Below are 16,325 nucleotides of genomic sequence, written 5' to 3'. Positions count from 1 at the left end.
CTGTCCATTCCACTCTTCATCCTGGCTTGGAGGAGAAGGTGCTGTGTAGCTCCATGCTGTAAGTACTAGTTTCTCTGTGGCCTGTTCCCATTTCCTTCCTTTTGAGATGGCTTAGCACATTCCAGGCTGCAGCAAGTTCTCTGACATGGTGAGTGGTGAGAACTGGAGGAGTGCACGTAGGAACCCATCCATCTCTTTGTTATTCCTCATTCATAAACAAGCTCTTTTAACAGGCCACAAGTACTGTTGGCCTCAGTATCAAGACACAACATGGGCCCTCTTGTTCCCATGTGTAGATTTGTTCTGCTCTCCATCCCAGCATACCTGTATCTTGAAATAATGTCATTCCCTTCCCTCTGGAAATGTTTGCTTAAGAAGAACAGAAAACCCCTGTGACAGTGAGCCAGTGATTGGAATGTCCTAGAAAACTTAATTTACTATTATGTTTTGTTTCCTCCCCTCTATTAAGAGGGGGATGGGGAAGCAAAGGCCGGGCCCCTTTCTAAAAGCTGTACACTGTAACTTCCAGGCCTTCCTCAAATATGAGACTCCAGTGGACTTTGATTATCTGAAATTCTGGGCCAGGAAGCATGTATGTATTCATCCCATGACTGAAGAGAACAGCATCTATGACACACTTCTTTCTGAAGCAGGCACAAGGGTTAGGGAGGCAGCCTTCTTCATGTAAGGTGCTTTGCAATTGCAGGAAGGAAATACCCCTCATCCCTTGAGTGCCCAGCGTCAGCAGTGCAGAGACAGCATTTTTTATTTTTAGCCAGTTAGCAAGGATTTAGTAAGTGTCTGCTCTCTGACCTGTGCTAAGGGTTTCGGTAGATCTAGGGGTGTTTCCATATTTGGACATTATTTCCTAACCTTACACCTGAGATCACTAGAACACAGTTTTCATGCATTGCCTTGTGTATTAGCAAAGTAGTATAAGCTGTCCAGGGCCACATGGCTCACCTTGGACTGATCTTGGAAGTTTGGCTGTAAGACTTTCCAGCTTTCTGATGCTGATCCTCAGCCTTGATTAGCAGATAGACATTGATGAGGCTCCCACTGTGTGGCTCCCTGAGTTTGAGGGTAACTAAAGCAAGGCCACACCTAAGTTGCACACATTACACGTGAACTTTGAGAGAAGGGTAGAGTGCTGTGGTAGGTATACGGTGGGAGACATAGGTTCAGGAGGCATTGGGAAGGTAGATGAGCACAGATTCTGGCTGGAGTAGTGTAACTCTCTCTATGTCTGGGACATGTGACCTTCTGTATGCTCTTAGCTGAGCTGTGCAGGTAAAGATGAAAAGTGATGGTTTTGTATCCCTCTTTCACCTTCAAGACAGCCCTCACCTGTCGGTTCCTGCTGCCTGCTGTGTGGCCTGTGCTGCTGTGCTAACCTATATTCTAGAGGCCTGGTACTTTCCCTAGATTTTTTAAGAAGAGCTGCCTTCAAGAGGAATATGTACCATTTCTGAGTTACAGCAGTGTGTGTGTGTTTTTGTGCCTGTAAACATGTGTGTATGGGTATGTGCATGTGCACACAGGTAGGTATAGGTGTGTATGTAGCTGTGCACATGCCTGTGTGTGTGCGTGCATGCATGCATTCATGCATGTGTATTTTAAGACGGGGTCTCTCTAATTAGCCAGAACTTGCCAAGCAGGCTAGGCTAGCCAGTGTGCCTGAGGGGATCCTCTTGCCTCTGCTTCCATAGTGCTGGGATTACATGCAGAGCTATGGGGTTTTCTTTTCTTTTCTTTCTTTCTTTGTTTCTTTCTCAAGTAAGTTCTGGAAATTTAACTCAGTTCTTCATGTTTGCAAGGCAAGCACTTTACTGACTGAGCCATTTCCACAGAGTCAAGTAAATATGACAGCCTTTGGAGTTCAAGCAGCTATAAATTGAAGCTCTGTGTTTAGTAGATCTAAGTAAAGGCTTTTCAAATAGGTAAGGTCCAAGTTTAATGAGAGACCTTGTCTCAAAAAATAATGTGCACACATACCACACACCACACCACACACACACACAAAGACATACACACGCATCACAGATACACCCAGGTAGCTTTTCGTGGATACTGTTTCCATTGTGGGGTTTTCTTAAATCAGCATTGGTACCGAGCATATCCTTAATATTAAATTCTGACTACAGAGGTTTGTGTTTGTCTCTTTTCTTCCTATCTTTCCTAATCAATCTTTCATGAGTACTGAGGAGCCTGGGCTGAATTGAAGTGTGTACAGTGGTGGGGCTACACATTGTCAGGACCTTGCTCAGACTGAAACTGCAGTATCTTTCTTGGTCTAGAAGGTAGCACTCTGGATGAAATCCCTAGGCAGCTTTTTATGATCATCCTTCAAACATAGGTGGTTTAGTTCTACCATCATAAGGAAGGGCACCCACAGATGCAGCTAGGGAGCAGGCCTGCAGGACCCGGCCACCTCAGCTCTGCTCATGCTTCTCACTTGTTCTAGAATCTGGTAGAAGACGGTGTGATCATGGAGACATGCACTCCCCCAGATGTTCATAAGTTTGTTCCTGGATCCTCTCTCCAGATGACTTGTCACGAAAGTTTCAGTGTGCATAAGACCTTCACAAAGACCTTATGATCTTGCCGTCCCCTCCTTCTTCCTTTGCTTAATGAGAGGGGAAGTGGAAAGCTAAGACACTGTCAGGAAAATCAGTGCCTGTGGCCAAGTCTACGCTTAGGTTCCGGTCAGGGTTCTGTTTTTAAGACACTGAGATACTGCTGCCTGTACAACCACACAGACTGAATAAAGATGTTAAAAGGTGGAAACGTTCAGTTGTCCTGGCAATTTCCAGTGTGGTCAGTTTCTTTTAAAGAAGTAACCTTTCAAAGTGGATAATGGATACCTTCCCTCAGTGAACTCTTGCAGTCTTAAGATTCATGTGGAACTGTGTAGTTTGCAGAACTTCTGTGTGTTAATTCATTTAGCATGCACTCCTGCCATAGATATTCCACGTGTGCTCAGCACCATTCTCTGGAAGCCAAGTGCTTGGCCTTCAAGTGCTATCGCATGACTGCTTTCAAGAATGTGAGCCCATGATCCTCACTGAAGTATATAGAAGAAAAGTGAGACAATTTCCTGTTAGGAAGGACTTGTGTGAAAGAGCAGAGCCATTCCTGTCCCTGTGGTATCAGAGAGAGGCCCGGGCTAGGGGTGGTAGTGCACAGCTGTAGTCCCAGAACTCAAGGTAGGAGGATTGCCATTAGTTTGAGGCTGGCCTAAAACTCAACTACAAAATGAGTTTTAGGCCAGCCTGGTCTATAGGGTAAGACTCTCTATCAAACAGAGGGGCAGAGCAGAAAGCATGAGTGTGCTAGGGAGGGAAACAGCTAAGGAGCAGGCCTGGATTTGAGTGTCGGCCTTACCCTGTTAGCATTGTGCTACTGGCAGGTGTTTAGACTTAGGTTCTTCTGGCTTTGAAGCATTGGTGGTTTCCCCTGTTTCCCCTAATAGAAATAGCTTGTAAGACTGAAGCCCAACATCAGAAAAGGAAATAGACATGGAACAGTGGAGGTCGGAGCACTTCCATCTTCCCCAGTGTATCTTGTGTTGCTTTTCTGATACCACCATCTTCCAAACTCCTGACAACTGCTAGTCTTCAATTCTATAATTTTATCATTTCAAGAGTTTGTTATGAGCCAGGTAGGTGGTGGTGGCTCATACCTTTAATTCCCAGCACTTGGGAGGCAGAGGCAGGCGGATTTCTGAGTTCGAGGCCAGCCTGGTCTACAGAGTGAGTTCCAGGACAGCCAAGGCTATTCAGAGAAACCCTGTCTCGAAAAACCAAAAAAAAAAAAAAAAAAAAAGTTTGTTACAAATGGTATCATATAGCAATTAAACCCTAGGGGAGTCACTTTTTTAAAGCCCAGAATAATTCTTCTGGGGCTCGTGGAGTATGAGACTAGTTCCTCCTTTTCTGCTGAGTGGTATTCCCTGAAATGGTTGAGCCACTGTTTAACCATTCACCACTGAAGGACATTTGGATGGTTTCCTGATTTGACTGTTATGAATAAGGCATTTGACTGTTATTGTGGCAGGCTTTGAGGTAACAATGTTTAATCTTCCAGGATAAGTGGAATACTGAGGAATGCAATCAATTGCTAGGCCATGTAGTAGTTGCCTGAGTAGGTTTCTGAAGGGCATATGTGGGATGGACAGGTGGGTACCTGTGGGAAGTTAAAAGTGTGGGAGCTGATACACCAGGGATCAGATCCCAGCTTTTGGACTTAATTCTCGTGAGCTTCTTCATGTGGCTGTGAAATGGGGATACATGAGCCAGTTTACAGCTAATGTGTGTAAAGCAACTTTTATTAGCATAGTAGGTGATTGTGTTAGTTTATTTTACTTTGGGGTGGTGTTAGTTTCAGACGGGGTATGATATATCTGAAGCTGGTCTTGAACTCCTAGTCCTTCTGCCCTCATCTCTCAAATTCTGGGACTCTAGGCATGAGCTATAATGGCTGACTTGTTAGTTCATTTTCTGCTGCTATGATAAAGTAATCAAGGCTGGGTAACTTTATGAAGAATAGACTTTATTAAGAGGGAAGGTTTCATGGCATGGCTGAAGAATTGGCTCAGCTCTGAAGGGTTGGAGGCAAATGGTATTATATTATGTGGAAAGGGAGAGAACATATGGTGAGACAGGAGTGGCCAGGTGTGGCCAGGCATGTGCTTTTATAACAGTTTTTTTTTTTTTAATTAACTCAGTCCCATGATACCTGCTAAAGGACATGCCCCTGCCCTACACCCCCTTAACATGGCTGTAATGGGAACTGGTGAATCCTTAGAGACAGACCATGGTAGTTCTCAGTAGATAGTAGCTGCTCTAAGTGAGGTTACAGAGAAAACCAACTGGCTCAGCAGGCCCTGTGCTCGAGCAGCAGCCTCAAGGACAGAAGACAGCTTCAAAGACAGCTAGACTTCTGTCTTGTCACCCATCCTCCTGGAGTCACCTAGTGCTTTCCCTTTCTCTCTAGAAAGAGGTCTTTTTACACTGGTCTAGGTCACTGGACAGGTACCAGCATTCCCTGATGTGGTTGTTTGAGCCTGTGCTACTGGTCAAAAGAACCCTAGGCAACTTCAGATTGTGCCAAGCTCTGCTGGTCTGGATTAGCCTCTCCAGGTCTCTATATACCCAGATTCAAAGAAGAAGCTGCTGTGATTTAGCCTAACTCCAGAAGTGTGTGCTGAGCTCAACTCTGTTAAAGGGATTGTGTTGAGGCATGTAAAGAGCAAGGACTATTCCAGCAGATCCCAGAAGCCAGCTCCAGCCACAGCTCCTGGGAGCTACCATGTTGCAGAATAAAGACTGCATTCAGCATGGCTCTCAGAGCTCAGGGTCTTTCCAGCTCTTTGTCCTGAGCATGGCTGTCAGAGTGCATACCATTCCCCACATCATGTTCTGACTGCTTCATTACAACTGTTTTAAAGGCCACACAGCCTTCTGCCATGTAACTCTACTGTAGTTTATTTAATCAGTCCCCTGTGAGTGAGTTCCTGCCCTGGGCTCCCGCGCAGGGGAGGCTTTAGTACTCCCCTCCACTGCCCTTCCCTCTGCTCTCAGCTTGTATATAGTGCTGCCTCTTTTCCGAGCTGTGAGGGCAGGGGTGAGGCCACGCTCCTTCCTTCTCCAGACCACTCAGGTACACAGGTGCTCACAGTGCTCTACCCCTGGTGCTGCCTCTGCCACCTCCCCTTTGTAGGGGCTACAGTGAGTGGGGGTGGAGCTGGTAAGAGTGAGGAGGTCCATTTTGCAGCTTTGTGCAGTTTGGCTTGAAGGGCTGTCATGTTTCCATGGCAATAGATCTCCATAGCATTGCTTTTACTGGCCTCCCAGTTTCACCAGAGAGATGGACCCTAATACAGACAGGCCCCTGCTGATGGATTTAAATAAACTGGAGAGGATGACTGGATGTCCATCCCTGGAAAGAGGGTTGGGACTCCCAGGCTCCTCCATGAAACTAATGGTAGTAGCTACTGTCTATGATTTCTCAGATGAGCCGGGTGCAGAGCAAAAGGCTTGACTTCTGCTTCCCCAGGATACAGTAACTGTAAGGGCAGCTAGTGTTATTTTTTATTTATCAAGAGGGAAACTGAGCCCCACAGAGAAATCAATATAATTCAAGAGTGAGGATTCCACCCCAGATATGCTGGTCTTAGGATCTGATTTTATGACCACTAAGCCTACCAGTCACCTCAGAGAAGGAAATGGTGAGTTTACCTCCCAGGCCTCGTGCCAGTGGCTGCCTGCCCTAGAACTGAATTGAGGTTCACACCCAGAAAGGTGATGGCTGCCATCAGGCCTCCCCTGCCGAGGCAGCACAAAGGGCCCTTTTGAGTCCAGGGGCACCCCTCCTGGCCTGCTCCTGATCCAAGCCTGCAGAGGGCCAGCAGGCACTTCTGGCCCTGCTGTTGAGCCAGAACTAGGCGGAATGGTTTGACATTCCTTCCTTAAACACATCACACTTGGTTGGGACGGACAGTTTGTAGACTGATGTGGTACTGAAGCATGAAGCAGGTCTCCTAGTGCGCGCCACTGGGGACTCTTGACCCCCACTGGGCCTCCTTTCCTGAACGGTCAAGCTTTATAAATGCATTGACTACCTACCCTCCTCCCATCCCCGATTTTGCACTTTGGACGAACCTTGTTTTCGAAGAAGTTAGAAGGTCATTTTCCTGTGCTTACCAGCTGGCCTGTAATAGCAGATTCAATAGCACCCACTGTAAACTCTAATCGAAGTAAACAGGAAAATATGATTTACAAGTTGGATGAGAACTAAATACCAGGGTAGAGTTTATTTTTACACAGCAAGCTTCCAAAACATTTTCCTGTGCTGAACATTTCGTTTTTAATTACAGATTAGGAGCCGATTTTCTTTTTCTTTATTGCTATTATTACCATTATTTTTTAGGTTTTGATGGTGACCTTCCAATCCTTATATCCATGTAACTTTCCTTTGAAGGTTGAACCACAGACTGGTGGGGATGGGGAATTAAGATCAGAGAAGTCACCTTGTAAGGAATGGCTTTTCAGACCTGCCCAGAGGCCTGTGCAATTTCTGCCTTTGCTTGGTGGGACATAATGAACAAGGAGGCTGCCTGATGACCTTTGGCGAGTGACAGTACTGAGGAGATCTGGGGAGTAGCTCATAGGTCACTTGGTTTGGTCCACTCTGGGGAAAGAGACAAAACTGCAACTGTTAGGGATGGGGCATATGTCTTTAAATAGTCCTTCCTGATTTGTCTGTAACATTTTTTATAACAAGGTAGATGAGGTAAGCCGGTGGCCAACTCTGGATCCCCTGCCCCCTTTGATATTGGATGTGGGGATGAGGAATATTGATCCTTAGCCAGTCTAAACTTGTCCTAATGTGAGCTTGATGTGCCTGCAAAGCCAGCCCAGCTAGTGATAAGATGCTATATTGCCAGGAACCACATACTGCTAGTACCTCAGAACCTGTGGTCTTGAAGATGTTTCATGGCTGGGTCCAAATTTGTTGCTGTGTCTGGCAGAGCATTGGTTGTATTAGATACCTAAGGCTAGCTGGGGTGTGTGTGAGAGAGAGATCTAAGAAAGTGATTCTTAGCCTTGGTGACCTCCCAGAGTACACTTCGTTTTGTAAGGATATGGTTCCATCCCCGTGGGATTCTCAGTGTTACAGGAGCTGAGCCTCTTGACATCTAAGGCTTTCCTAGTCCTGAGCCCGTTGCTTGTCTTTTGTCTTTCCAGGTTGTTGACTACTTTTGGCCATTCCCAGAGGGCCTTGTCGCCAGTCTGAGCAACTGATGGGGGGCTGTTTCTAATGACATCACTCTCCGGGATGCCCAGGTATCACTATTAATCAAGTCTGCCCACCTGAAGATGGCCTGTGCCCAACCTGGGATGCAGCCCAGTTCCTGAGGTCCTTACCATGGTGATGATCCTAAGGAGAAGCCTCATCAACCAGGGAGCTGACTCTATAGCACACAGGCCCTTCATTCCTGAACTGGTGAGGACCTCAAGCATTACACTTCTTTCTCCTTCTTTGTGGTGTGGTGTACAGGGAGGGTTTGTGGTGTGGCTGTGGATGGGCATCTGGGCATTCTAACAACTTGGAAGTAAGCAGAGCTGCGTTGAGAGGGTCTAGGCTGGGACCATGTGCAAAGGAGCAGAGTGTAGATTTGTACTCAGAGGGAGACAGTAGCTGGATCCAGGTTAGAGCAGCTTTGATGGGGGAGGAAGGTCACGCCAGAGGCGGCTCAGTTAGGCCAGCACTCTGTTCACCCCCACCTAAAGAGAGAGGTGGTATCCAGGATGAGGGTGCCAGAGGAGGAGCCAAGGTAAGGCTGTCTCTCAAAGGGCAGTGCAGGGTGAGACCACCACCTTGGGGTCAAGAGTGGTAGATTAGTGAGGCAGAAAGCACAGTTTGGCAGTAAGGTGGCAGGCTACAGCTGCCTTCTGACTGCATGATAACAGTAAGGTGGCAGGTTGCAGCTGCCCTCTGACTGCATGATGGTAGGCTCCTGTCTTGTCACCTACCCTCCTAGAACCTCCCAATTGTGTGTCTTCTACCAGGTGGTGGTGGGCTTCATACTCAGCCCTTTGGTGGGCTTCCCTTCCTTGTCTCATGCTGGTGCATACCACATTGTGACAGCTGAAGCCTCTTCCCCCAGGGAGTTTGGTGAACTACTTGGGACCTGCATGTGTTCTGTAGGCTTTCACAAGTGCCTGTCCCGTGGACTGGCATAGGCCAGCAGAATTGAGGAACCAGTGTGACTTGGAGCTGAGCCTTGCCCTGTTTGTGTAGAGTAGTTTCCAGTCTAGAGGAAAGCTCTACCAAGCATGTATACAGTGACCCTTTAAGGGCTATTAATGGCAGTTCATAGCTGATATAACCTTGTTGAGATCCAGGTGTGCTGAGGAGGATGGCTGGCCTATAGGCATATCAGAGCCTCACAGAACTGAGGTGCTGGGTGTGGTCTCAGAGGCTGAAAAGAAGTGGCTTAGCAACCACTGGGCCCAATCTTACTTTCCAAACACGCAGTTCAGAGCTGAGACCTGCAGCAGGGCAGTGACTGCCTCAGTGCCCACACTTCTTCACCTCATTCCCACCCATCAGCCCCACTCCTTGGCCTATGTTTAGGCCTCCTCCCTTAGGCTGGTATTGGAACACTTATCTCTTAGCTGCCCAAGCACAGGCAGAGAGAAGCAGCTCAGGTTCATCAGGTTGAGGACACCTGCGTCATTCTAGCAGGAGTGGGACTACTTCAGCCATTGTACCTTCCAATTTTCATGTAATGTATATCTGCAAGTGGTCACTTCCCACCATTACTCCCACCCTCATCCTATCTGCTGGCCTTTCTCATGGAGATTCTTGTGGTAGCTGGGCCTCTCTTGGCTCTTAAAACCTGTTTTTCACCCAGCAGCCATGTGGAGTACCAGTCAAGTCTGTCTGTCAGAACCTTCTACTGGCTTACTGCCTCACGAGTGCTGTAACTTTCTGCTTACTGCACTCAGCTAGTGATGGTCCCTGGCACAGAGATGCCAACCTTAGGACCTTTGGATTTCTTCCATAGCCTAGAACTCTTCCCTTAACACAACTCTCTCCTCCTTCCTTCCTTATATGGCTACTCTCTCTTAAATTCAGTCCTGTCCACACCCAGACTATCTGCCCTTTTTCCACCCACCCAGGATTTCCCTCTGTAGCTCATACCACTTCCTAACAAGTTACCTATGGGTCTTGGGTATTGAGTGATTCCTCATGCTAGGGTGGACACTTAATGAAAGCCAGGTATTTGCCTTTCTCTCCTGGAACCACGACTATTGCATAATAGCTATTCAGTTAGAGTGAGTGAGTGCACAAGTTCCCATTGCCACAGCTTCTGACCTTGTTGTTCTGGTCCCTCTGTTTAATTTGTAGCTGAGGGATCACACATATGCATCATGCTTGTCTTGTCTTTTTTGTTAGTATTAACTGGTTTTTCTGGTGGAGGATCTGTAGATAGTGTGTGAATGGTCTTGGGCAGAGGGGCTGCCCAGAGTCCCCTGGGCTTGCTTCTGAGGGTTGAGCTGTAGTATTTGCCTCCACAGAGCCTCTCTGTTTGTCTCATATCAAGGTAGGACTGGGTTGAGGCTGGCCACAGAGCTGGTTCCCAGTACCAGGGCCCAAGGTCATGGAAGGAGCCCTTCCTGAGCCCTACCATGAGGAACAGGGCCTTGTGCCTTCCCTAGGGGTGGAGCCTTGCCTTCCTAGAACAGAAGGGTGGGGCTTATTCATCCCTCCCTCAGGGCTCACAGCCTGCACTTGTGCTTTCCAACCTCTGCTCCCCTTCCAGAGAGCAGCCTTCTTGCCTCTGCTCTTCGCTGTTGGCCTATATAGGCCCAGAACCATCTGTCTCCTTCTCCCCTCTGCTCCAGATGGCAGGTCAGTGGCAAGCTTGCTCTCTCTCTCTCTCTCTCTATTCTCTCTCTCTCTCTCTCTCTCTCTTTCTCTCTCTCTCTCTCTCTCTCTCTCTCTCTCTCTCTCTCTCTCTCTGGAGAGAGCGTTTCTTGTCAACAGTGAGTTTGTCAACATCTTATATACTGGCTGTTTGTTCCATTCTGGGCCTGGTGCAATGTAAGAGGAAGTACAGTGTGGCCACAGAAGGTGTGGAGAGTACCATGGAGGGTGCTCAGGCAGGAGCAAGGGTGTATCCATCTCTGTCCCTTAAATAGACGGAACCCGTGGCTCAGAGAAGTCAGTATGGGAGTGCATGGGCTAGCTGGGACCTTTTGACACTGGCGGAGCCTCTGAAGGTTGTGGCTACCTCAGGGAAAAGAGTTGTGTATGTGCCTGAAGAAAGATCCAAATAGTGTCAGTCTAGTGATGAGTTAGTTCCCTGAGACGGAGCCTGAGGTCAACCAGTCCTCACTGTGAGCAGCAGGGGAAGTTGCTAAGGTCCACAAAGCACACAAGCTGCCACCAGTTAACACAGAAAAGATGGGAAACAGTTTCTTTTGTTTTCTAATTAGACCAAAAAGATGACAGAAATGGAGGTTAAGATTTCAAAAGGGAACAGGATTCTAGGGAAGCTGTGAGCCTTTGGGATGGTAGAAGCAGCTGCCAGAGTGTGGTGGTGTGGCGTTGGGCTCTTCCTAGTCACAGAGGGAATGTCTGAGACACCCTAGGTGGAAGGTTCCCTAGACCCTGCAACCCTGGAGCACCCCCAGCCACTTCCCTGAGTCCTGTGAGGAAAAGGAAGACCTGCGGTGGTCTCTGCCCTTTCATGGTCTTCACTCTCATTCTCTTTTTAAGAACTGGTGCTGTACACCTGTGATCACAGTACCTGGGAGGTGGAGGCAGGAGGATCAGAAATTCAAGGCCAGCTTTGGCTATATAGCTAGTTAGGGACCAGCCTGGACAACAGGAGACCCTATCTCAAAACAGCAAACCGCTAATTCTGGTGAAAAGGTAAACTGCCCTTACTCCCAAGGGAGGTGCAGGAGCAAGAACAAGAACTGACAAGTGCTTCGTATGCTCCCTCTGGGTACGGGGGCCACTCCTCTGGGAGTGATTGGTATGGGGTAGGCTGTCCTCCCAGCCCTGGTGTGGTTTGCACACTAGGTAACCATGACCATGTCTGGTCCTCTTTCCCTGGTCTGCCTGGTTGCTTTCCTCTGTCCAGAGAACTTTTCCTTCTCATGTTCTAACATTAGCCACCATCACTGGAAAGCAGCCCAGATGTTTGACCCTGGATCACTGAACTCCCCTAGCTCCTGCCATTCGCCTACATGCAAGCCAAGAGCCTGTTGTTGTTTCTAGAGTAACCACCTCCTTAGGCCAGGCCAACTTTCTCTCCCAGCCTACTCTAAATACTGGAGACTAGAGAAGACAGGCTAGTGGCTACTCTAGTCAGAGGACAGTATATATAGGTATAGACTGCATACTTGTCCTCAAACCATGCAGTCAGTAGCAGAAGAGGCATTGCCATCTGCACTGCCACATTAGAGTGCTGGAGTAAGGTATTTGCCCATTCTGAAATCGGTAGCCACATTAGACCTTGTGTCCTGCTATCTAGGTACAGGGAATCCTCATAGTACTTGTTAGGCCAAGTTGACACTGGCCTCAACAACTCCAAACCAGGGTCTCTGGGTGACCACAGAGTAGCTGAAGTTTGGTGTCTTTCATCTTTGGTAGATATATGTGCCATAGGGACTTTTGGGCCTGGGGACCCTCAGCCTTGAAGTTGGGGCTACCTTGGCATCTCTGAGTGCCTATCTCCGTTGCACTGTTCCCTTCTGCCTCTCTTCATCTTTTCAGGCCCGAATTCCTCTTTTCTTCCTGCTGCTGGGTCTTACTGAGTTCTGTTTGAGAGGCAGGCGTGATACAATGCTTATTCTTGGTATGTGGTATGAACATCTCCTTTTCACACTGTGGGTCTCTGTGTACTGTGTCAGCAAAGGGGAAAAGTGGCTCTGTTGTCTTAGGCAGTAAGACTCTTTCTTTGAAGAAAGTTGTGAGAGCCATGAGTAAGGCCTGGCATTTCTGTGTTTGTTAGCTTCTCCTTTGGAGCCTTAATTAGGTCTTTATAGAAGTCCAGGCCTTCTTCAGTCAGACAGATGTCCCTGAAGCCTCAATTTGATTTCCAGTTACTGTCTTTCCTACCAGGACCTGATTCCAGAGGCTTCTCTTGTGAGGGGAATAGTCTCACTGAGACCGAACCTTGGTGGGTTCAGACACAAAGAGGGAGACGTGCAAAAAGGAAGCATGTTCTCGCTTCCTTCCCTGCAGACCTTAGCATGCAATTGAGCTCACTCTTTTGCAGATTCCGGAAGTCTCAGGAGGCCTCACAGCCAGAGTCTCTTTGGCTTGGCACAGTGATTTGCTTATCCCCTCTTCCTGCTCTGGGAATAAAGGATTTGAAGAGTTAGAAGCCTGGCTTTAGGAATGGCATGTGCCAGTGGGAATTTTATTGTATTCTTGGTAGACTGGAAACAGGAAGGCTTGTGTCAGCTTAGAGCCAGAAAGTCCTGGATGCCATTTTGCCCAAAGTGAAATCCTTAGGCAAACTTGCCAGGGGTCAGCATGTGCTGGGCCCGCCCTTAGACCCAGGGAGCTGTTAAGGATGAGATATCCTGGTATTGCTTCACTTCACCAGTAGGGCTCAGAAAGCAAGACAGGGCTGAGGTCCTAAAATGGGACCCAGCATGAAGCCAGTCCTCTTTTTTTTTTTTTTCCTTTAAATGTGTATAGATGTTTTGCTAGCATGTATATGTGTGCACCATGTACATGCCTGGTATCCAAGGGGGCCCAAGGAGAGTGTGATCCTTGGGACTAGAGTTAAAGATGGTTATAAGCCAGTTAGGAGCTAGGATTGAACCCTAGTCCTGTGGAAGAGCAGCCAGTGCTTTCAGCTGCTGAGCTGTCTCTAGCCTCAGGTTTCTTCATTTGACAGAGGCCATCTCTAATGAGCTCAAACAAAATGAGTTCTAGTGGAATAAAGGTGGAAAACCCACAGGCTGTAGAAGTGTATATAGATCATACCCAGAAAGGGCAGGGCAGGGCCAGGGTGAGACAGGGGTTTAGAAACAGGTGCTGGGGCCCACACAGGCCTCCTTTGACCCTCTGCTCCTATCCTTGGGAATGAGCAGACCTTGAGCTCTCACCTAACAAGGCACAGGTGGCTGGGCTCTGCTTCCTGCTTGTGCATGTGAAGACCCAAGCCCTCATTTGTGCCATGTGCATGCCAGTAGTGCACACTCACTATGCCAACCTTCCTTCCTGTTCTCTTCAGCTTTTTGTGGTCCCTGTCTTCGTGTAGTTAACTAGGAACCACCGAAATGGATGTTGTCCTTGAGCCTGGGTAGTCCCTGAGCACCAAGTTTCCCTTAACAGGCAAGGCACTCTGGCAGAAGGTCATCCCCATTCCTTCTCAGAACCCTTCTCTGGAAAGTAAGTGGCCTCTCTGGCTTCTGTAGGTTTCTGCACTTGGTTGTGTGGGTGGCATAATCCTGATGGCAGGCTCTCTTGTGTTTGTCACCTGCTCTCTGTTGGGTGACTTTGGTGTGGCTTTCAGCTGCACATCCTGCAGCACTAGCTGTGTAAGCTGAGATGGAGGCAGGCACAGCCCCTTTGAACTCTTTCTAGATATTTCAGTTGGTGGCTATAGATAGTTATATACCAGAGGGTGACCTGACCTGATGGTGTTAAGGATTGTTTTAAGCCAAGAAGAGGCCTGGAAAGGATTGTTTATCATCAATAACCTTGTCTATGAACACTAGCCCAGGTGTTCCTCTGGAAACTGTCTCTGACCTCTACCCACCTTAACACAGAGTCTGCACACCAACCCCCAAGTCCCATCTCTCTGTAATGTCTGAGTTGTAATGAGTAGTTGTCTGTATGACCATGTTCTCTTGGAGGTTTGAGTGCTTCTTCCCTTCTATGTTCTCAAGTCTGGAAAAGACCATCCTGCCCATTAAACCCCTATGAGATAAAACGTACTGCTGGCCAAGAGCAAAGGCCCCCATATTGGGTACTGGGATGGGGTGAGGAAGCTGGTGCCAGGCGCCTGCTGTCTTATCTGAGTGGGCCAGGTGTTGCTAGTCGGCCCCACCCTCCTCCTGGGACTTTATGAGCCAACCCAGGCTCCCACCCACTTCTCGCCCTAGAAGAAACCCTGCCTCTTTTTGTTGTATGGTTGGGCCTGGGGTTCCTCTCAGAAGCCACAACCCAGTGTAACAAGCTGAGAACTTCATTTCCATGACCAACCTCTATCACAGCCTGAATACAGATAATTGTCAGTTCCTGTGTACTGCATATACTGTAACTGACTGTGAGGTCACTGGAATGCTTGAGGCAGACCTTCTTCTCAGGTCCTGACTAGGATGTCCGCTCCTCACTTACCGTCTGAGTAGACCACTTGACTTGATGCCAGATACACAAGAGCCGCCAGAATATTCTGTGCTCAACTTACTATCTAGCTGTGAATCCTCAGCTTCATTTCATCTGTATTCAGCTGAGGTAGGTGTGAATTGTGAGGGAAGACAGAAAATAGTAGAGTGGGAAGCCCAGTGGATGAACAGTGCCCAGGAATTGAAAGCCATAGCTCTCAGGAACCAGTGAGTGTCTTGGGCTCCAGAGAGGATGATTGACAGTTTCACTCTAACCATAAGCAGCTCTGAGGCATCAGCCAGCATTCCCTTCTGGGAAGAAGAGATGCTGTCCCTGTATCACCTGGGGAGCCACCAGGGAGTAGGTCCACTGCTTCATACTCCTAGGAGGGCCACCTCTTCAAGTTTCTTTCCAGCCCCTAATAAAGTTGGTTCTATCAAACTTCCCCATATCCCTCTGTGGAGAGATTCCCTCTTGCCAGGAGTCACAGGCATTTTGTGTGGCTCAAAGCCCATTAGCCTGCTCAGTCTCTAACTCTAGAGCCTTGAGGCAAAGGCCAGGCTCAGGCTTCTGCTGCAGACATCGCCTCTTAGGCTACTTTCTTCCCTTTACTCACCCTGCTGCTGCCTAAGAACAGATCTCCCCCCCCCCCCCAATTGTGACTATAGAAAGAACTCAGTGCAGAGTCGTGTGCAAACGTACTCTGATGACGTGGAGAGTGAACAGCTTTTCTGCTTGTTTTCAGCACACGCCAAAGATGAGTCAAGGACCTACCCTTCTCTCCTGTGGAATTATGGGTGAGTAGGTACACATTATGGATATCTTCTTCTAGTCCTTCTAGCCAGATGAAACTCCAGAGGAGTCCTGGAGAGACTCTCTTCTTTGTTTCTAACTATCTTAGTCCCCAGCGAGGCTGGACCAACAGGGCATGGGAGTGGGGGCCACTGGTGTGTAGTTCATTGGCACCATTTCCAAATCCAGCATTGAATTCTGGCTGATTAATAAGTAGTTCATGGTGATCTTTTCTTTTTTTTTCTTTTTTCCACTCAGAAAATCTATTATAGGATAGGAAGTAAAAACCCTTTAAAGTCTGGTGGTTCTCAATGATAGCTCCTGTTGATATATATATATTTTTGTGTGTGTGTGTGATTTGCATTTTTTACATAATCAAGTACACTATGAACATAAAATATATAAATTGTGTTTGGTTTTGCACACAGAAATTGCTGTAGTATATAAATGACTCAGGTCCTATATCTGTATAGTATTGTGCTGTGTGGGCATGCTATATGGATGCGCTATGGTGATGTGATTTGTACAGTCACTGGGTAAAGCAGCTCTCAGGGGGTTCTCTCATTCGGAGTTTTTGTCTTTTGTCATATTTCTCAGGATAGTTCCAGAAGGGAGCTAGAGAGACCAGAGGTCAGGGACCTTTTTTTTTTTTTTTTTTTTTTTTT

At 47.7% G+C, this 16,325-nt stretch overlaps 2 protein-coding genes across 3 annotated transcripts in view; both read left to right on the top strand.

Annotated features, from left to right (window-relative positions):
• The window catches only part of Eef1akmt2 (EEF1A lysine methyltransferase 2), a 79,632-nt gene extending 71,753 nt beyond the window's left edge, over positions 1-7,879 (top strand). The window contains exon 7 of the transcript XR_004123391.1: positions 7,749-7,879. The gene's annotated coding sequence lies outside the window, so the exon portion shown is untranslated. The remainder of the gene's footprint in view (positions 1-7,748) is intronic.
• Positions 1-16,325, top strand: part of Fam53b (family with sequence similarity 53 member B) — a 103,854-nt gene that overhangs the window by 28,452 nt on the left and 59,077 nt on the right. The window contains exons 2-3 of one of the 2 annotated variants that reach the window (XM_031388599.1): positions 7,749-8,007; positions 15,614-15,665. In XM_031388599.1, the coding sequence (XP_031244459.1) occupies positions 7,930-8,007; positions 15,614-15,665 (130 nt within the window). In that variant the 5' untranslated portion in view covers positions 7,749-7,929. Of the gene's footprint in view, positions 1-7,748; positions 8,008-10,266; positions 10,423-15,613; positions 15,666-16,325 lie in introns of those variants that run through there. The other variant, XM_031388600.1, reaches the window with a different exon arrangement.

The sequence above is a fragment of the Mastomys coucha genome, unplaced genomic scaffold (genome assembly GCF_008632895.1).
Source record: "Mastomys coucha isolate ucsf_1 unplaced genomic scaffold, UCSF_Mcou_1 pScaffold21, whole genome shotgun sequence".
In the NCBI taxonomy this organism is placed as follows: Eukaryota; Metazoa; Chordata; class Mammalia; order Rodentia; family Muridae; genus Mastomys; species Mastomys coucha.
The sequence above is the reverse complement of the archived record's forward strand: the minus strand, read 5'-3'. Positions and strand labels throughout refer to the sequence as shown.